At 38.6% G+C, this 20,476-nt stretch overlaps 1 protein-coding gene across 10 annotated transcripts in view; it reads left to right on the forward strand.

Moving 5' to 3' along the window:
• The window catches only part of PNPLA4 (patatin like domain 4, phospholipase and triacylglycerol lipase), a 95,712-nt gene that overhangs the window by 9,431 nt on the left and 65,805 nt on the right, over positions 1-20,476 (forward strand). For 6 of the 10 annotated variants that reach the window (XM_073013888.1, XM_073013889.1, XM_037986315.2 and 3 more), the window contains exons 5-6: positions 5,781-5,846; positions 15,741-15,893. In XM_073013888.1, the coding sequence (XP_072869989.1) occupies positions 5,781-5,846; positions 15,741-15,893 (219 nt within the window). Of the gene's footprint in view, positions 1-5,780; positions 5,847-15,740; positions 15,894-16,439; positions 20,437-20,476 lie in introns of those variants that run through there. The other 4 variants (XM_007990976.3, XM_073013885.1, XM_037986316.2 and 1 more) reach the window with 3 other exon arrangements.

Consider the following 20,476-nt stretch of genomic DNA (forward strand, 5'->3'; position numbering starts at 1 on the left):
GTGTGTGTGTGTGTGTGTGTGTGTGTATTTTGAGGTCTTTTTGAATCTCCTCAAGGATGGTTACTTGTTTTATGAGTGTCCTGGTGATATGTCTAGGCCTGTCGTTTCCTGATGTCGTCCTCTTGGACTAATTATTTTTGAGTCTCAGTTTTCTCATCTCTGAAATGGAATAATTCGCACAGTAATACTAACTAGTGTTACTGTGCAGAATAAATAAGATAACGCTTGTGAAAGTGTGTTTTAAATGGTAAAGCCCTTTATGCATGCTGAATGGAGCCAATATTTCATAAATCATGAACAAATAATAACCCATACACACCCCTGCTCAGCACCCTTGTATGAATCTGTCATGATATTTTAAAGCCATATTCAGTCACCACTTTCTTTTCTTAAGGCTGAATAGGACTTACTTTTTCTTATCAATGTTATTCTTTAACCCCTTACTTATCACCTGTCTTCATGAACAATGTGCTAACTGATATCTGTAATACTTCAGGAAATGGTTGCTGCTGCGTTCTTGCCACCTTTAGGCATTTGATTTTACAGCTCATCATCATAAGCCTTCTTTTTTAAAATAAATAATTTTGTATGATGATTCATACTTAACTTATCTTAATGAGCTTCACCTTTAGTGGCATGGAAAATCACTCGTTTGAAAGCTGCAATGCTAGTTGATCGTTTTCCTGGAACCCTTGCGGACTGTGTGGTCCAACTCTTCATTTTATTTAGAGTTGAATTTCCACAGAATTTTGAATCTTATGTTCATGAGGATTTAACTCAGTCTTTTCTACTTTATAAACCGTTATAGGTTTATACAGATGCAGGCCTTAAGGCATTCCTTTGTTCAGAATTTATTGGTGTCAACCATTCCGCTCCTCCCTTATAGTGACTGTACTAACAAAGGGAAACACAGATGGTGTCTGCTGCTCAATTACTTGAAGGCAGCCTGCAGAGGGGAGACCCCTTTATAGAGTTAACCAGAGCCCCAGGAGGCCCCCCTCCAAAATCATATCTTTATTTCCCATCTGAGAGATTGATTTCTGGGTGCCACACCCAGAAAAATGTTCCCTCCAAGGATGACCCTTTATGTCTGTGGGTCACCAACAGATCAAAACCAAGATGAGATCAGTTCCTGCAAATGCAGATAATTTAGGGGATGGAAAAGAGTCATGGAGGAGTGGTACACATCCACCTAACCCTGTCATTGGTGGACTCTGGGACCTTTGGTGAGTCTCAACTTCTTGGAGCCTTAGTTTCTTCATCTTTAAGATGGATACCTTCAGAACAAGGCCAAATGAAGTATGTATGAAAGTATTTCATCAACTCTTAAGTACATACCAGATGTGCATGGTCACCTTCAAGTGCCTCCACTCTGCAGACATCCATCTCTTCATACTGTTCATTATTTTGCATGATTCCTTCCTGATTCCTCTCCTGGTGTGCCGCTCTACAGAGTATCCCCCGAGTGTCAAGTGTGCGCATTTTGCATACCAACTCATTCATTTTGAGTTCCAGATTTTGTTGTGGGCTGTTTTTCTTTAGAAGCATGCATGCAACTAGGAAATCCAAACACATTTTAATGTTAGCCTTTAGCAAAGCATAACTAGGGAGGTGAGCCCCTAGGTTAAACGAAAGTCATATGTAACCTCCATGGCTGAGCTAAAATGATGTGTAAAAAAAAATTAACAGTGCAGTGACGTGGTGGAGTTCCACTACTTCCCTGAATTGGTACGAATCATTGAATTCTTCATGTTTAAGACTGATACACAAGTGTTTTCCAAAAGGGTCTTTTGACACGTGTGAATGCTGTAGGATAGAGGTACCCAGGAAGCCTTTCCTGCACAGTAGTGTCCCTGGCCATCTTGAGAAAATTCTGCCCTGTCTCTATTGCAGTGATATCCTGAATTTCTTCGCATGTGTGAGAATGCTCTTAACAAGATCCTCTCACATTTAGCCTTGTGAAGGTGAAATAAGAACTGAATTTGAGATTGGTCATTATCTTGGAAAAACTGAGGAAGATAAATTTGAATCTGTCTTTGAATTTCAACTATACCAGCAGGTTCTGTATAAACAGTTAGATTCTCATTAAAGTCCACAGTAAACTTTAAGGATAAATGAAACTTGTTGAGAATTTAATCCCTAAGGAAGCTAGGTCGCATAATTTTCTAAACACCTCTTTTCTATAAAATGCAAAATGAAGAGAGTCAATCAGAACATGTCAGGAATGTGCACCTGGCAGTGTTTTATACTGTTGCTATAGGAAGACACTAGCTCTCATTTTTATCATTGTGTATTTAGTAAGAACACAAATCAGTGGTTTCACATATGTCCAACATTGAAAGTGCTGTACCAAGTGACAGGGTGTGAAAACTACACCCCTGCTTTCCACATCGGCGTTCTCAGCCACAAACACTGCACTCCTGGCAGTAGGGACCCAGATTATTCCCCAGATAGTTATTTCTTGTGACAGCTGTCTATCCTTTGTAAGAATTTGAGCAGCATCCCTGGTCTCTGTTCAGTAGATGCCAGCAGGACACCACCACCCCCCACCCTCTCTACCCCAGGTTATGACAGACACATTGATAAACGTCCCTAGGGGGTAAAATCACCCTCAGCTGAGAACAAGTGCTGTAGACGTGTTGAAGTTCATTGGTAAGGTGAATTTCGCTGGGAATATTGTGAGGTGAAATACACTAAAAGCATATGTTTAGGCATAATATTTTATTATATAACCTTAGAATGTCAGTCTTTATCTCCTTTCTTAGGAAATCCCATTTGCCTGCAATAAAATGGCAGTAAGCTGACTATAAACAAGAAAAGCTACTTAGCTCTTAACTATCTAAAGCTAATTTCCCCACTAAACTTGGTTTGATATACAAATCATCAGTCCATATAAAGGGAGAGTCAGCTATGACAAAAACAAATACATTTATTTGGAGGAGTGACAAGTATTTTCCAGTTCACTGCACTTTTCATATCATTCAGGAGGATTCTTACTGTTATTATCTGTAGGAAAGTAATTGGATAGCATTTTTCATCAAAATATCTCAAAATAGTTCCAAGCATTAACTTGTGAACTCTACATTTTACTTTGACACGGGGGAAAAGAAAATAAAACAAACCGTAATTCTAAGGTTAGTGATTTTTTTGCAGTTCACATGTCTCTCTGCAGAATAATGAAATAAATCATTATATTTATGGAGTGTTTTTGGTTCTTTAAAGACCTCTAAGTACTGTAATTTCACAATATGTGTCCTATCCACAAAGTGCTCTAGTTATTGCTTTGTGGTGTGGCATTTGCTGAATAAGTTCATTAAATAGCTACATTGTGCTTGCAAAACATACCTAGGGTCTGTGATTATTTTTTTAAAAGTGTAGCCAATTGCTGATAAGGCTGGGTTTAGTTAGGGTGAATGCAGTTACCTTAACCGTAAGCAACCTTTCTCTGAAGCCAATGATGTCATTGCTACCAGTGGGCTGAGAAGGTTAGAGTTGAAGATGCCTGCTTTCTGTCCTCTCTCTCCTGTTGATTTATTAAGTGATCTTCACCAAATCACCCAAGGTGCTACTCACTCCTGCTTTGCCTCTTGGTGAAAGAAGCATGATTGCTGTAATGTCACAGTATTGCATTATGTGGGCCATTTAAAGTTGAGATTTTGAGAAGAATGTCGTGATGTGGGCATGTCCGCAATTACATTTTGTAGAAGGTTGACAGACCTTGTGTAAGGTTATTATTATGCCTTGTAATAAATAAATAAACAAGCACATAAAAAATAAATACAAGTGCCTGCTTTCCTTTGAGAAACAGTGCTGCAAACTAGCGTGCTTTCACTATTTCAATAAACAAGCCATTGAGATAGATGTGTATAAAATTGACCAAAAGATGAAAAAAAGACTCATTGTGAGAAATCTGACATGTTTATGTTGGCTGTGGTAAAATATACATTTTATATTAAAATAAATTGGTGCCGGGGGCAGTCTCAACCATGTATTAGCAGAGAGATCTTTGAGCAACTTTATCTTTTTGAGACAGGGCCAAGAAATAATTAAATTAGACAGTATATTTGAGGCAAAGTCTACTTCATGAGTGTATGACCTGTGCATTTGCACATGGCTCCACTATCCAAAGGGCCTCACCGTTGGTTTAATGCTCTGCTGCCAACATCTCAATATTCTCCATACTTTATGAACAAGGGGCCCTGCATTTATTTTATTTTGGACAGGACCCAGAAATTATATAGCTGGTTCTGGCACCTAGTGCCAGCATGGTGCAACAGAACCCTTTCACACATGGCTATTTCTTACCTTCTTTCCTGCTGGAGTCCCTGTGTTGTGCTGTTATCCTTGAATTTGCCACTGCTGAAACCTGAGGCCCCAGAAGCTTCTTTGGGCATTTGTCAGGAGCCTGTTGCTGTAGGAGTTGTTACAACCAGGCCTGTGCCTTTGCAACCAGCATGCCACCAACAGCACTGGGCAACCTTCTTTAGTGCCACTATTGAGGTAGGTGGAGGAGTGTTGGGTCCATGCGCATCACAGAGAAGGGAGAGAAACACCCAACAGATGTTTGTTGAGTATGAGCTCTGCCAAGGGCTGGACATACCAGGAGAGACACAAGTCCCTGTCCTTTCAGTGGGGTTTTTGGTAATGAGGAAACAGGAGACATGTCCAAGGAAGAACCACTGCATAAGAAAGCTATGGAAGTTCCCTGTACATGGTGCAGAAATAAAAATGGCAAGAGTAGGTTCCAGCTGTGTCGGGTTGCAGCTCAAAAGAGGATTTTCCTATGGAAATTGTTATGCTGCTGACTGAATCTGTAATTTAGTTGCCGTTCAGAATAAATAGGCTTTTGAGAGCTGACCCAAAAACCATACCTATAACATTGATTTTTAGAGGAAATGCCTTTTGAGTTCTAAATAATTGTAAATGGATGATCTGCAAGTCAGCGTTTGAGCCATAATCCATTTCTGAATAATGTATGATGAAAAAAAAAGTCTCATGAAATCTTTGACAACAAACAGCCAGAGTCTTTCACTTATCAGTTGAAAGATTATAGCTTAAAAAATATTCAGTATCTAATGCTGTATGTTTTCAAATAGAACACTAGTGATTTGGAAACTGCACAGCAAAATAAAACATTTACATTTCAGAAGAGCTATCAGAGCCCAACTTCTTATGATGTATGGAATGGTAATTGTCTAAATGACAATCTTTTTCAACTTTTTAAATGGGAGATAAAGCATAATTGATGTCACTGCTTGCCAGGGTTCCATTACATATCCTGACCACGTCATTGGAACATAAAATATTTCATTCCCTTTGCAAATCCTGGTGACATAAATGAGAACATCTCTGAGCTGTGGACTAACCTCTCCTGTCGTAATCAGAGGGCGTTGTTCCTCCAGAAAGTAGGAGTGCAACTGTAACATGGTTTTTACAGTATATGATAGAACGTTACAAATAATTTCTCTGTAACCTTTACATACTCAGGAACTTAGACTTACCTTAAATTTTGGTTTATAATAACTTGTGTGTCTACTATAAAAAAAAATGCTGATTTTTACCCAGGTGAAGTTGATTGATTCTGAGTGTGTCAACTTGTACCTATCTGTTTAGAGTCTTTTCTGTTATTAAAAGTGTTATCTTTTATGTAATTATGTGCAGTGCTGCACTTGAAGTCTGTCGGGCTTATTTATTGAGATTTTGCTAGTCAATACTACATCAACTGTATTGTCTGAATGTTCATGCGTGTAGTCATGAGCTGCTTTATTTTATCCATCTAGGTCCTCCTAGCCAGCAGTTTTGTGCCCATTTATGCAGGACTGAAGCCAGTGGAATACAAAGGGCAGGTAAGCTTGTTATAACTGAGGAATTACCTTCCTTCCCATATTAATATGTTTCTTTCGAAACATCCAATTTTATAATTATTCTGGTGGCTTCAAATCAGTTTATATGTTTTTTTCCTCATAAATAGCTTTGTTTCTCTTTAAGAGGAAAAAAAATACAGGGCCAGTGATAACTTATCATCAAGATCTCGTGAATGGGAATGATTGACTGTGATGCTCTTATTTTCATCATATATATGTGTGTGTATGTATATATATATATATATGTTCTGTTGTTGCTGTTGTTATTAGCAGTGAATGATTTTTTTTCCCCACATAGTAAAGTCCTACTCACAGCCCCTTCTAAGCAGAGTTGTACCACCATCAGGGTGAGAAAAGGCTTCAGGGCTCCACACCTTGTCCTCCCCCAGACAATGCAGCATGGGTTCCTTCCAGCCTGCCCTCAGCCCCTCTGCTAGGGGATGACCCACTCCCTTCCAAGGGTCTCTACTTACCCAGACACATTGATCACTGTAAGGCCAAAACCCGTTTTGTTTGAGGAGAGTGCTCCTCTCTTGGAGCTGGCACTTAAGACAGGATGCCAGTTCTTTTAGGGAAATTTAGACATGGGCATGCACCTAAAGTCTGCACTGAGTGTGACCCAGCTTCCTTCTGTGATCTACACAGAGCTTGTTTTGAGTATTCACCATTCTATCCGAGGCAGCTCCCCCATTGCGTGGACACAGGTTCAATATGAGCATTTTATTCTCAAATATGGTGTCTGTTTCACACATGTCACAGATATATATTTTATAACCAAATGTATTTGGTTTAATGTGTTTATTTAACATATGATGGAAACATACATTTTATAATTAATACAATAGTTATTTTACAGACACCAGAGATATGTATTTTCTAATCAAATAGAGTATTTGTTTAGCACATACCAGAGATATGCATTTTATAATCAAATGCAGTATCTATTTAACACATACCAGAAATATGCATCTTATAATCAAATAGAATAGCTATTTAACACATACCAGAGATATATATTTCCTAATCAAATAGAGTATCTGTTTAGCACATATACCAGAGATATGTATTTTATAATCAGAGTAATCTAACACGTACTAGAGATATATATCTTTTAATCAAATATTATACCTATTTAACACATTCCAGAGATATATATTTTATAATTAAATAGAGTAGATATCTAACACATACCAGAGATATGTATTTTATAATCAAATAGGGTATCTGTTTAGCACATACCAGATATATGTATTTTATAATCAGAGTATCTGTCTAACACGTACCAGAGATATGTATTTTTTAATCAAATATAGTACCTATTTAACACATGCCAGAGATATATGTTTTATAATCAAATAGTGTAGATATTTAATACATATCAGAGATACATATTTTATAATGAAAGTATTTAGCGTATATCTAATGAAGTATTTAGCATATATCAGATCAGGCATATATTCAGGATGAATAAATTACATTTGTTTTATATATATGTGATATATATTTATTTATTAATAAAAGAGTACATACAAAGTGCTTTAACCATCATTCATTCATTCATTCACTCACTTTGAGGGCCCAGCACCAGGCCTGTGCTCAGGGAATTGATGGTCTCTCAACAAAAGAACTGAGTTTTACAAACCCTTTGGCTAATAGGATCGAGGCAGTGTCTCTGTTCGGATCTCATTGGTCCTCATCAGTGTCTTTCCTTGAGCTTTGCTGAACTTTGGAATTTTTCTTTTCTCTCGTGCAAATCATAATAGGCTTCAGTTAATATGGAGAATGTATGTTTTGATAGAGCAGAAGGTAATGGGTTGAGAGTGAGTGGTAAAATTCCACATATTTGGATGCTGTCATTTGAAATACCTAATGAAATGTCGAATTGACAAGTAAAATTACTTTGCCACTTAGTAATTAGAATATTTTTCCTCTATGTCCCTATTATGCCAGTCTCTCACTTACAAATTAAGTGTTTCTATCTTAGAAGGAGAGGCAGGTGGTAGAGGCTCCAGGTTCTCTTCCAATATACACTTTCTTCTTCTTCCTTAGTAACAGAATCCCAATTTATATCTGGACCTATGGATGTGCAGCTAGGTTATATATCCCAGCTTCCCTTGCAGTTAGGTGTGGCCATTTGTTTTATTGTTGGGCAATGACATGTGAGCCGAATAACTGTGGGACTTACAGTACAAGGAAAGTTGTATACCTTTCCATTTTTTCTGTTGCCCAGAACTTAGATATGATTACTGGAGCTCCAGCAGCTATTGTTCATTATGAGGTCAAGGATCACACCCTGAAGATGGCCAAACAGTGAACTGGAAATACCCAGGTCCTAAATGATTTGAGGAGTCTGCCTTACCATCCTGCCCTCGATATTCCTGTTACCAGAAAAAAAGAAGTAAAACTTTTTTTTTTTTTGAGATGGAGTCTTGCTCTGTCACTCATGCTGGAGTGCAGTGGTGCAATCTCAGCTCACTGCAAGTTCCACCTCCCAGATTCACGCCATTCTCTTTACTCAGCCTCCTGAGTAGCTGGGACTACAGGCGCCTGCCACCATGCCCGGCTAATTTTTTGTATTTTTAGTAGAGATGGGGTTTCACCGTGTTAGCCAGGATGGTCTCTATCTCCTGACCTCATGATCCGCCCACCTCGGCTTCCAAAAGTGCTGGGATTACAGGCGTGAGCCACCGTGCCCAGCCTAAAACTTTTGTTATTATTGTATACACCAGAATCCAGTGCTGTCTGCTGTAGGGATTCTTACTTCCAATTTTACATGTGAGGAAATTGAGATGTAAAGACGTCAGTCTGTTTCACTGAAGTCTCTGAGCTTAGAAGGGGGCAACTTCCCCAAGATAGCCCTTAATGTTTCTATCTTTGCTGTGCCTCTTACTCTGCTTTGCCCTTTAGTTCTTTTCAAACAATGCATTCCTTGTTTTCTTCCTGTCTGGCCCCAGTGCCATGTCGTGGGTGTGTGACAGGAAGACTAGCAATGTTTGAAAGGGCATGAGTGAGGAATCAGAGTTTCTAGTGAACTTTCCATGATTTGACTGAGTACTTTGGACATGAACATAGAGTGACAGCCACAATTAAACAGCAGGGAACGCACAGACCCAGAACTGTGAGGAAGATGGAAAGCGACCTACCCAAGCCCCTTGACCCTGGGCAATGTCCCAGGACAGTGTCTTGCTGATCATGTGGTTTCTGTGCATAGGAGGCACATCATAATTACTTGTAGAGTTGAGCCTTACGTCTCCTGAAAGCATTCGGTTTTCCTCTGTTGTTTAATGGAGTCTGCAATAAGGGGGCCTCACGCACATGATTGACAAGAGAGCCACAGCGGCCTCGCATTGTTTATAACACCAGAAAGCGACCTTAGAAGTACCATTCTCTGCTTAACACTAACTCTCCTTAAGCCCGATCACCTCCCACATTCTAATAGGGTTTCCATGCCGAGTTGTTTTCTAGAATCTTTCCTTTCCATTTTCAGGAAAGTGTGAAGGGTGCTTTAAATGCAGTATTTTAATGTTAGTATAAGCTTTTTATGTGATTTAAATTACTTAAACATTTCAGTCATGCTGAATGCACCTCTCGTTTTCTAGATTTTCATGTTTTCATAGAGCTCAGGTTTTGATGTATTTGTTGTCTTTGGTTGTTTTTCTGAAGTGACGAAAGTGGAGGTGGCAGAAGGGGAAAAAGAGACTTAGTGTTACTTATGTTTGTGGCATTGAGTCAGGAAAGGCAGACAAAGTGGGACTCGGGAAACAGGGGCAGAGTCTATTCTCTCCACTTGTGACTTTTGTTAAATACACAGACCTCCTCATTTCTACATTGCAGGTATTGCTGGATTTTGTTAAGATATAGTTGTGGATCCAATATGTGCATTAAAATGTTTTTATTAATCGCTTAGAAGAATCATACCTTAATAATACATAAGATTAATTTCAACTAGAGCAAACACCAGTATGAGTCCTTTCAAAACCCTCTACCAGTGGTTTAAAGTGGAATGATGTCTTTGAAAATTACTTTTTCTTTTTAACTTGGGAAACATGGCAAAACCCTGTCCCTACGAAAAAATACAAAAATTAGCCAGGCATAGTGGCATGTGCCTATAGTCCCAGCTGCTTTGGAAGCTGAGGTGGGAGGATCACCTGAGCCTGAGGAGGTTGAGGCTGCAGTGAGCTATGATCACACCACCATACTCCAGCCTGGGCAACAGAGCAAAACCCTGTTTTAAAAAATAAAAAAAGAAAGAAAAAGAAAAAACTGCTTTTTAAAAAATATTATTTAAAAAAGTTCTGTAGTTTTCTCTGGCTTCATCTTATGACTATTTTGGTACCTTACTTATAGTACATACTCATTAATAGATGTGTCAGTAAACGAATGGAAATAAATTGAAGTTTAGTCCTATATTTTTGACTAATGATTTTTCTTTACTACATATGAACTCTTTCCAATGGTAGAATAAATCCACAGGAATGTTCACACATTTAGGCCATGTTTTCACAGATTCTTGTCAATTTAGAATAAGAATGAAAATTTTGAAGAGGAATTCTTAACTGATTTGTTTTAAAAGATAGAATTAGCATTGGCAGGTGACTAAAATATCAGAATAAAATCATCTCCAGAACTGGCAGATTCAGATCAGAAGAAAAGCTGTAAAATTGACTGGGCGCGGTGGCTCCCACCTGTAATCCTAGCACTTTGGGAGGCTAAGGCGGGCGGATCACCTGAGATCAGGAGTTCGAGACCAGCCTGGCTAACATGGTGAAACCCTGTTTCTACTAAAAATACAAAAAATTAGCTGAGCGTGGTGGCATACGCCTGTAATCCCAGCTACTCGGAAGGCTGAAGCAGGAGAATTTCTTGAATACAGGAGGTAGAGGTTGCAGTGAGCAGAGATCACGCCATTGCACTCCAGCTTGGGCAACAAGAGTGAAACTCTGTCTGGAAAAAAAAAGAAAAGAAAAGAAAAAGAAAATAAAAGAAAGGCTGTAGGATTTTGCGTTGTTTCCTTTCATCTGAGTTGGAATTCAAGTAATACTTTGACTCTGTAGTATTACACGATCACTTCTTGGCCTTTTGGCTAAGATTAAGTGTATACTATTACAGGAACATGAAAATGCACCGTTGTATTATCCTAGTCCATGCGGTTTTGGCCTTATGGGTCATTTATTCTTTCATTCTTTACACTTCTGTCGGAAACAGAATTGTGGAATACTCCATGTAACTGTGCTTTTATATGAGGTTGATACTGTGGTCCTTAGGCTCCTGTTTCCTCATGGCTTAGACTTTTAACATAGAAATGCAGCTCTGTCACTGTCATAGCAAACAGTGGTAGCTGGCCTTGTCACCAGCTAGATTTGGCTGGATGGAAACCTGGATATCAATTTCTAGTTATTCTGAAATAGACGCTATTGTTCTTCAGTGACTTTTTAGATTTTTTTGGTTTGTCTGTTTAATTTTTGAAACAACATGTTAGTCCTCTAGGGAAAATTTTCTATATGGTGTTTATAGATGGTCAACTGTTAAATAACCCTTTAGAGCCTTCTCAAAAGTAGGTATCTGGAGTCATCATTTTTAATCATCCTTCACACATGCAAAAACCAAGAAAGCAATGCACCAAGAATCAATACTTAGTAGAGATTAGTATGGCAGGTTTCTCAACCTCTCTTTTAGAATTGTATTTTTACTTGTCTTTCTTTGATTAAAAAATCTCATCTGTCTCCTCTTCTCACCATATTTGGGAGATTCTCACCTGTGTCCAAGGAGGTGGGTATCTCTTTGTCTCTTTCCCCCTCCCTTTTATTTTAGGAATTGCTAATCAAGAGCATTGTTGGGCATTGCTATCTGTAGGCTCTCTCATGAAAGCAATGCAGATATGTTTGCAAATATGAAATTATTGTTCAAAGCACATTTTCTTCTCTCTCACCCCTCAGAAATCAATTCTAATTTGCCCTGCCCCATAGAGCATCCCTGAATTTTACAATGTGTGAGAAAAAAAACCTGAAGTGAAAAGACAACTCTATCCCTTCTTGCCTGTATATTCTGTAGCAATAGATGTTTTATTCTCTGTAAAGTATCAGATAGTAAATACTTTCAGCATTGTCTCTGTCAACACACCTACTCAACTGTGCTGTTGTAGAGGGAAGCAGTCGCAGGCAATATCTCAACAAAAGGTCCTGGTCATGTGCCAGTAAAATTTTATTTACTGAAGCAGATGATGGGCCGTACTTTGCCACCCCGTGAACTATAGCAAGGAAACCTGCAAGCCTCAGTTTCTTCTTCCGTAACATGAGGTAACTGAATATACGAGCATGACCTTTCTGCCTTATAGGGTTCTTGTAAAGAGCATATTAAATTATACATGTGAAATCACTTTTGAACTATTAGGCCCTGTGCCATGGTATTTATAATAATTATAGATAGCAACATCTTATTCATTCTTCCAGAAAAGTATTTTTTATTCACTTGTTTTTTCGAATGAAATATACCTTAAGAAAATGGAGCCCTTCATTGAAGTTCTATCACAAACGTATCCCCAGCATCTACCACACGTCCAGACACACACTGGATGCTCAGGGATCACTTATTGAATGAATAAACTGGCCCTTTCAGTAGAGATTAACTCATCAAGTCCTTTTTTAAGTTTTCCACCTATATTACATAATAGCAGTTACTTGAATTCATAAGGCATGTTCTCAATAGGTACCCATAGCACATCAATGTATAAAGCAAAGTTTAACAAGTACTGCCAGATGAATATTCTAGCCTGTTTAGGTGTAACAGGTAGCCTTATCTCTTTAGAAGTGATTCCACTAATTGTAGTTTTCAATGCTGTAACTTTCAGAGAACAATCACAGTAGATGTCTGCCCCACAATTGGGCATGAGTTTTTTGTTTTGTTTCTGTTTTTCTATTGAGCAGTTGCTTATTTCTATGTCTTAGGACTCAGGCATTGACTTGAATGTGGAACACACTTAGAATATGGCCAAAGATTAGAGAAAAGAATAGTAGGTCTAGCAGTGGGACCGAGAGGTGGTCACTGTACAGCCTGTAACGAGTATGATTTTGAAACTATTTTGCCCTGGAATTTTTATGTACTTGCTCTCCCTTTTCCTTTAAGGATGATGGTGCTATGTGATGAAAACTGACACACACACAGGAAAACTTTAGACCAGCAGCTATTTTTCTTAAGGACAATTTTGGAGTCACAGAAGCTCATAGAAGTAGCTATCAGCATGTAGAATGCTGCCCATGAAGCAAGAAGATGGGAATGACTCACAGCCATATGTTGTGAACAGCCAGAGAATTCATGGACAGAAGTGTTTACTATGCAAGATTTTAAACTATCAGTAGAGCACAAGATATAAAATGTTTCTACTTTTAATTTGGAGGTTGAAGAATATTTGTTGTTGTGACAGTTGTTTACAGAAACTTTGCTGGAATCTGCATGCCCGAATGAATGTGTGATTGTCCTGAGTGATACAGCTCATGAGAGCATAAATCAGGAGTAAGAAGTACCACATTTAGCATATCTGAGTAGTGAGGCTATAGCATCAAGGGTTATAGAAGGAGCTGATATCACTGCAAGTTTAATCAAGTAGTTTGATAAGCTGCTGTACATTTTCCCTTGTCATTTATCTAATCAGAATAAGCTAACAAGAGTGAACAAAATTTGGAAAAAGGATTTTCAATTCCCTGAAACAGCAGTCATTAACCCCACAGTAAATTAGAACACTTTCCAATTTAATGAGCCAGATTGCCCTTCTTTTCATTAAGTTGAATAAATCAGAAGAGCTGTTACTTAAAGTTTCATATCTTTAATTTTTCTTGATGAAACCTATATGAATTTTTACATCATTGATGACAGCTTCTGTTGACAATATGAAATAATTTTGGAAGCTGTCTTTCTTTTCCCTTCTGGGTATTATCCTATTCCAGAATTTGATATTTACACCTGAAGCAATCAGGGAAAAAAGCAAGTTCTGGGACAGAATCAGATATTTTGGAGCCTTTTTTTGCAAACCTCCCTTTTAGATAATACAGTTATATAACCAGCTATATTTTATGTGTACATATACATACATATATAAACACACATACACAAACACATATATACATGCATATACACATACACATATGAATAAGTATGTGTAATACACATAACATATCATAATCTTTATAATCTTTTAAACATAATGACAATATGCAAATTATACAGGTCAGTTTTATTTTAATCCAATCTACTTATACTCTCTCCTCCACCAAAATGCAATTCTCTCAAAAGGAATTTTCAACCCATTTTTATCTTTTATTTATTTACTTTTATTTCCTTTGGAGGAGTTCGTGGCTGGCTGGAGCCTTTGTAAATAATGTAATACCACTCAGTTTGTCACCAGCTTTAGAAATAAACACAATTGACCGGGTACAGTGACTCATGCCTGTAATCCCAGCACTTCGGGAGGCCAAGGTGGGCAGATCACGATGTCAGGAGATTGAGACCACCCTGGCTAACACGGTGAAACCCCATCTCTACTAAAAATACAGAAAATTAGCCAAGCGTGGTGGCGGGCACCTGTAGTCCCAGCTACTCAGGAGGCTGAGGCAGGAGAATGGCGTGAACCTGGGAGGCGGAGCTTGCAGTGAGCCAAGATGGCACCACTGCAGTTCAGCCTGTGTGACAGAGCGAGACTCTGTCTCAAAAAAAAAAAAAAAAAGATGAAATAAATAAATAAACACAATTAAGAAGGACATGAAAAAGACACATTGGAAGAAATGAATGCATGGTTTTAAGTGAGTTGAGAACATTTTATTTTGGCCTGTTTTCTCCCTCCTCTTGCCATCTTTATGTTGAATAACAAAGATTTGTTTTATCTGCATTTCATTTTACACATTCAAGCAAAACTCAGTTTACAAACTTCACTGAAGATTCCTGCATACAGGACTTTCAAGTGTTACCAGACTTTTTGTTTTTTTTTTGTATATTATCTGAAGGCTATTTTTAATAACAGATAAACTTAGACAATTTGGACATTATTTCCATGTGTGTTGTGTTTATTGATTGCTATGGCTGATCGTGTGAATACATCAGATCATGGCTACATTGAGACTGTTTGGCCTTGGAATAGACAGCAGAAGGAATATTGTCTGTGTGATTCTTCTGTCACCATTCCTCATCGTGCACTTCTGTAGAGCTAGGGGCTGAGGCTGCACACACGTTGAGTACCTCATTGTCCGTCCTCATTGCCCCAAGACTGTTTCATTTTCTTCCTTGGGAGGCTTCTGTCCTCCGCCTTCTCCATCACTTACTCCCCTTTGAGGTGGGCTTGAGAGCACTGAGTGCCTACTGAGGAATGTATGCTTTGATGCAGCATTCCCATTCCTTATGGCTTCAGGACATGCCCCTTGCTTCAAGAGCACAAGAACCACTTTGGAATTAGAAGCATTTCTAGTTGCTGTATTTACTTTTTAAGTTTGCCACAGAAAATGCCAGTTTCCAATTCTTATAATAAAAATGGAACCTCCTCTGGTGGTGGATGTTTAGTTCAGCATCCACGGTAAATTTGACTTTTTAGTTTGATTGAATAATGAGCCCCAATCTAATTACACATGACTTCTTAGGCATGCACTCTAACCAGTAAGAATTCAAGTCTTACAGACAATAATCTAGTTAAATTCTGTCCAGAGTTGTTCTTAGATTGGTAAGTGATATGTGTACCAAGATTTGTTTTACGCCCAAAACAGATCCCCAATGGGATTAGTCCTCAAAAATAGCAATTTAAAAGCATATCCAAAGCACACATATTATTAGAATCTGCTTTTCTTTGTGCGGGATGTGTTCTTGACATGTGCTGACGTGAGATGTTTCTTTCCACAGAAGTGGGTGGACGGAGGCCTCACCAACGCTCTTCCCATCCTGCCCGTCGGCCGGACTGTGACCATCTCCCCCTTCAGTGGACGACTGGACATCTCCCCGCAGGACAAAGGGCAGCTGGATCTGTATGTTAATATCGCCAAGCAGGATATCATGGTGAGTAATTATGTTCAGTGATATATGAAGAGTCCTGATCTACTAAAAATTTCCACAAATTTCAACGTGTTTCCCAAGCACTGGAAGCTCATTGATAATTGTAGGTAGGGGTTGCATCTTCTCTTTAGTGTATTGTTTAATACTTTACAACATGTATCAGGCATAGGAACTTGGGTTCTTATGGACTGTCAGCATTAAGTCTTTTTACTGCTTTTATTTTTATTTATTTTTATTTTATTTTTAGCACCCCTCCTACCTTAGCCTGCCATGTAGCTGGGACTATAGATGTGCACCATCTCGCGGGGCTAATTTTTTTTTTTTTATCTTTTGTAGAGACAGGGTTTCACTAGGTTGCCCAGGCTGGTCTCAAACTCCCTGGCTCAAGTGATTCTTCCATCTTGGCCTCCCAAAGGATTACAGACATACACCATGCCCGCCTGTTTTTGCTGCTTATTAACTGTCACTTCTTTTTCACATCAATAAACTTGGTAGGATATCAGAGCAATTTTTTTCTTCTTTGAGACAGGATGTTGCTCTGTCCCCTAGGCTGGAGTACAGTGGCAAGATCATGTCTCACTGCAGCCTCGACCACCCAGGCCCAGGTAATCTTGCCGCCTCAGCCTCACAAGTACCTGGGACTGCAGGCACGTGCCACCACACCCGACTACCTTTTTAAAAAATGATTTGCAGAGACAAAGTCTCACTGTGTTGCCTAGGCTGGTCCCAAACTCCTGGGCTCAAGTGATCCGCCTGCCTTGGCCTCTCAAAGTGCTGGGATTACAGGCCTCAGCCACCACGCCTGGCCCAGAGCAATTTTAAATAAAATCATTTATTTGCTTAGAAAGATAGAAGTAATGAAATATATAAAAATAGTCGAGAAAAACTTAGGGACCCAAATGAATAATTGACATAAAAATACTGATTGCCTTAATCTAGTCTAATAGTTTTCCACGTGGGATGATATCGTACCCAGACATTTTTGGTTATCATGTCCCAGTTGTGCTCCTGGCATCTGGTGGGTAGAGGCCAGGAATGGTGTTAAACGTCCTACAGTGCACATGACCATCACACAATTAAGACGTCGCGGCCCCAAATGTCAGCAGTACCAAGGCTGAGAAACCCTCCTTTACTGTATCAGTGGAGGTAACTTCTGAAGTTTAAATTTTTCCTACTGATTTTTTTGTTACTGCTAATTGTATCTGTGATAAGAAAACCTAGATTATAAAAATAGTGTATATTTTCCTGTACTGCAATATCCTACAGCTTAAATTTCAGTCTTTTTATTCTAGTTGTCCCTGGCAAACCTGGTGAGACTCAGCCAAGCCCTTTTTCCCCCAAGCAAGAGGAAAATGGAATCTCTGTATCATTGTGGTTTTGATGACACTATTAAGTTTTTACTTAAAGAAAATTGGTTTGAATAAAATGCTTAAAAGCTTATAATGCAAAACATGTTTCAGACAGTTTTTGATGGAAGTTTCTAATCAAATCCTTTTTAGAAAATCTATCAAGACTCTCAATTATATTATTACTCCTTGTAATATTTGTGTTTATTTTTAATATTTGAATTATTACCTAGTGCAAGGATGTAAGAGGCACTTTATTAGAATTTGACAATGTCACTAAGAAGGATACATTTAGGTGACAAGGAATCATTTTTGGTGAATTGTCATGTCCTTTAAAAAATGGAGGAGGATAGGCTCTTTGGGTAAATTGAGGAACATGGAAAATGGAGGGCCACCACTTAGGTGCCATGGAGAATGTGTGGCATGATCTTGACATGAAGCATGGGTGTTTCCATGACTTAGCTGTATCCCTGTAGCTCTGGAACTGAAGGAAGTAGGCTCTCAGGCTGACCCAGGCCACAGGGTAGGAGAGGAAGGATTTGAGAAATAGGCGACTCATGGTTAAAGACCTTTGATCAGGACTGGAGGAACAAAGGTTTGTGTATTAGTCCATTTTCACACTGCTGAGAAAGACATACCTGAGACGGGGCAATTTACAAAAGAAAGAGGTTTAATGGACTCACAGTTCCACATAACTGGGGAGGCCTCACAATCATGGTAGAAGGTGAAAGGCATGTCTCACATGACAGCAGACAAGAGAAGAAAACTTGTGCAGGGAAACTCCCCTTTATAAAACCACCAGATCTCTTGAGACTTATTCACTATCATGAAAATAGCATGGGAAAGAACTGCCTCCATGATTTAATTACCTCCCACTGGGTCCCCCCGACAACATGTGGGAATTGTGGGAGCTACACTTCAACATGAGATTTGGGTGGGGACACAGCCAAACCATAGCAGTTTGCTTTCCACAGGTGTGTGCAGTTGCTCCCAGTGCAGTTAAGGGCAGATATCCAGAAACCCAGGAGATTTTGAAGAGGCTTATCCCCTCTCATCTTCCTCCACTAAACCACCCCCCACCCCCCCGCCAGTTTAGGAGATTATCAGGCTGGTTGTCATTCATTCTCTCTCTCTCTCTCCAAGGCCATACCTCTCTGAGTATTTAGCTATTGTTCTATATATTGGATATATCTATTGTGGGAACGTAAATAGATAAAATACTACTAAACACAAAGAACCAGGTAGCCTAGTAAATAAGAATTAAATCCAGAATAATCATTCACTTCTCATTTTTAAATCATATACTGATCCCAGGTCTTTTACTTTCTGAGTAGTTCTCCATCACTTTGAGGACTTGTGTATGGGCTTGTACTAATTTACTCACACTGTCTTAAATCCTAAATCTGTTTTTATGAGATTTTGCCAAGTATGAACCCTTGATTACTACGAGGCAGTTAAGAGACGAACCAATTTAATTCCATGTCTTCAATTGTCATGCATTTTTCCTTTTACCCTTTGAAACTATTTTTGAGTCAATTTTATGGTTCTCAGAAGGTAAAATACACAATTTTTTAGCACATAAACACCAAAGATGGGCTCTTTTTGAGGAGTTCTGCACAGACCCACTCTAGAATAATGATGGTCCCTGTAGTATGTAGTTTCTCCTACTCTAGCTAACATGAGGTTTAATCTTAATGTGTTGTTTCCATAAGTGACATGAAGTGGATAGATTCTCAATTGTTATGTCCACTTATTCACTAGGTAAATTTTCAGTTTTAATACTTTTATCCTTACCCCTTCGTTTGACCATTTTGTGTGAATATTCTGTTTGTATGATACACTGTATTTCAATAAATTCTTTATTGATGTACCCTTAAATTGAAGAAATTTAAGCTGCAAAACCAAATCTCATTGTATAAGACTTTTTTGAAGTATCTGGTATTGACTATATATGTATTTGACCCTGTGGGTGGATGGTACTTTTCTTTCTAACTTTTATTTTAAGTTCAGGGGTATGTGTGCAGGTTTGTTATAGGTAAACTTCTGTCATGGGGATTTGTCGTAAAGATTAATTTATCACCCAGGTGATGGTACTTGAAAAATATTGTAAGATCATTGACATATCAGTCTGCAGCAACTTTCCTGCATGAGAGAAATACAGCGGTGTAATGAAACGCATACTTGGTACACACTAGGCACTCTCTGGGGCTGGTGCACCAATTCTCCTGTGAGCACGCTCCCAAGCACACTCTGCTTATCTTTGCTGGAGTGTGTGCTCATGCAGCCATACTCATTGAAAACAGGCATTCACAACAGGATCTGCCTTACTTGTGGGATCAAAATTTTGAGGCATTGTAGAACTGGCATGTAGAAAATCTGAAAGGACTTTCTGACCCAGATACTGATATGTTTGCAGGATAATTACTGTGATTGGCGGCTTGATACATTCCCAATTCTCTGTGGGGGCAATTTCCTTATATCTTGGAATCTGTCATTAAAAATGTCATTAGTCTTCCTTTTCTTCTTTTCAATAACACGCTTTACTTTGTAACTATGGTAACCAACTCCTTCCATTGACAATTAGAGAAAATAGATTTGGTTTTGAAGTTAAACAGTGCTCTAAAGGAACAAGCCATATATTTAAAAAGGAAAGAAAAAAATCTGTTAATTCTGGGTTCTCAGTATCAGGTGCGGGGTGTGTATACCAGAAGCTTGCAAAGATACAGTCACACCACTCTGGGCATTGAATTTTGATTCTAAACAAGCATGAGCACTCAAAACACGCAGATATTAGTGATTATGCTTTTAATTTTTTTGAGGATTAAAAAAGAGAAATACAATTACATAAAAACATGTTTGTAAATATGAGTTTACAATTGAGGAGCCTAACTATGGAAGATCAGTGTTTTGGGATTTTTCTTGCCTAAATTTTGTCTACATGATAGCAAAATAAAATCAGAAGTTGAAGTAATTATCTAAATAACTCAAAGTAGGAAGGAAGGCAATTATTGCAGCTCATGAAAAGTGTACAGATTTTTAGACAGTTATCATGATTCTGATTTGCAAATTGACAGTTTCCTTGGGCAGAATTCACCATTTATTTGCTTAGTTCTGCACTTCAATTTTTCTCTAACTGCACAACTCGAAGCTCTGCTTACTTAATGATAACACACGTTTATTTTTCCTCGCACATATCCGCTAACTCAGTATAATTTCCCCATTTTGACTGACTTAGAGGGG

Source organism: Chlorocebus sabaeus, chromosome X (assembly GCF_047675955.1).
Source record: "Chlorocebus sabaeus isolate Y175 chromosome X, mChlSab1.0.hap1, whole genome shotgun sequence".
NCBI classification, from domain to species: Eukaryota; Metazoa; Chordata; class Mammalia; order Primates; family Cercopithecidae; genus Chlorocebus; species Chlorocebus sabaeus.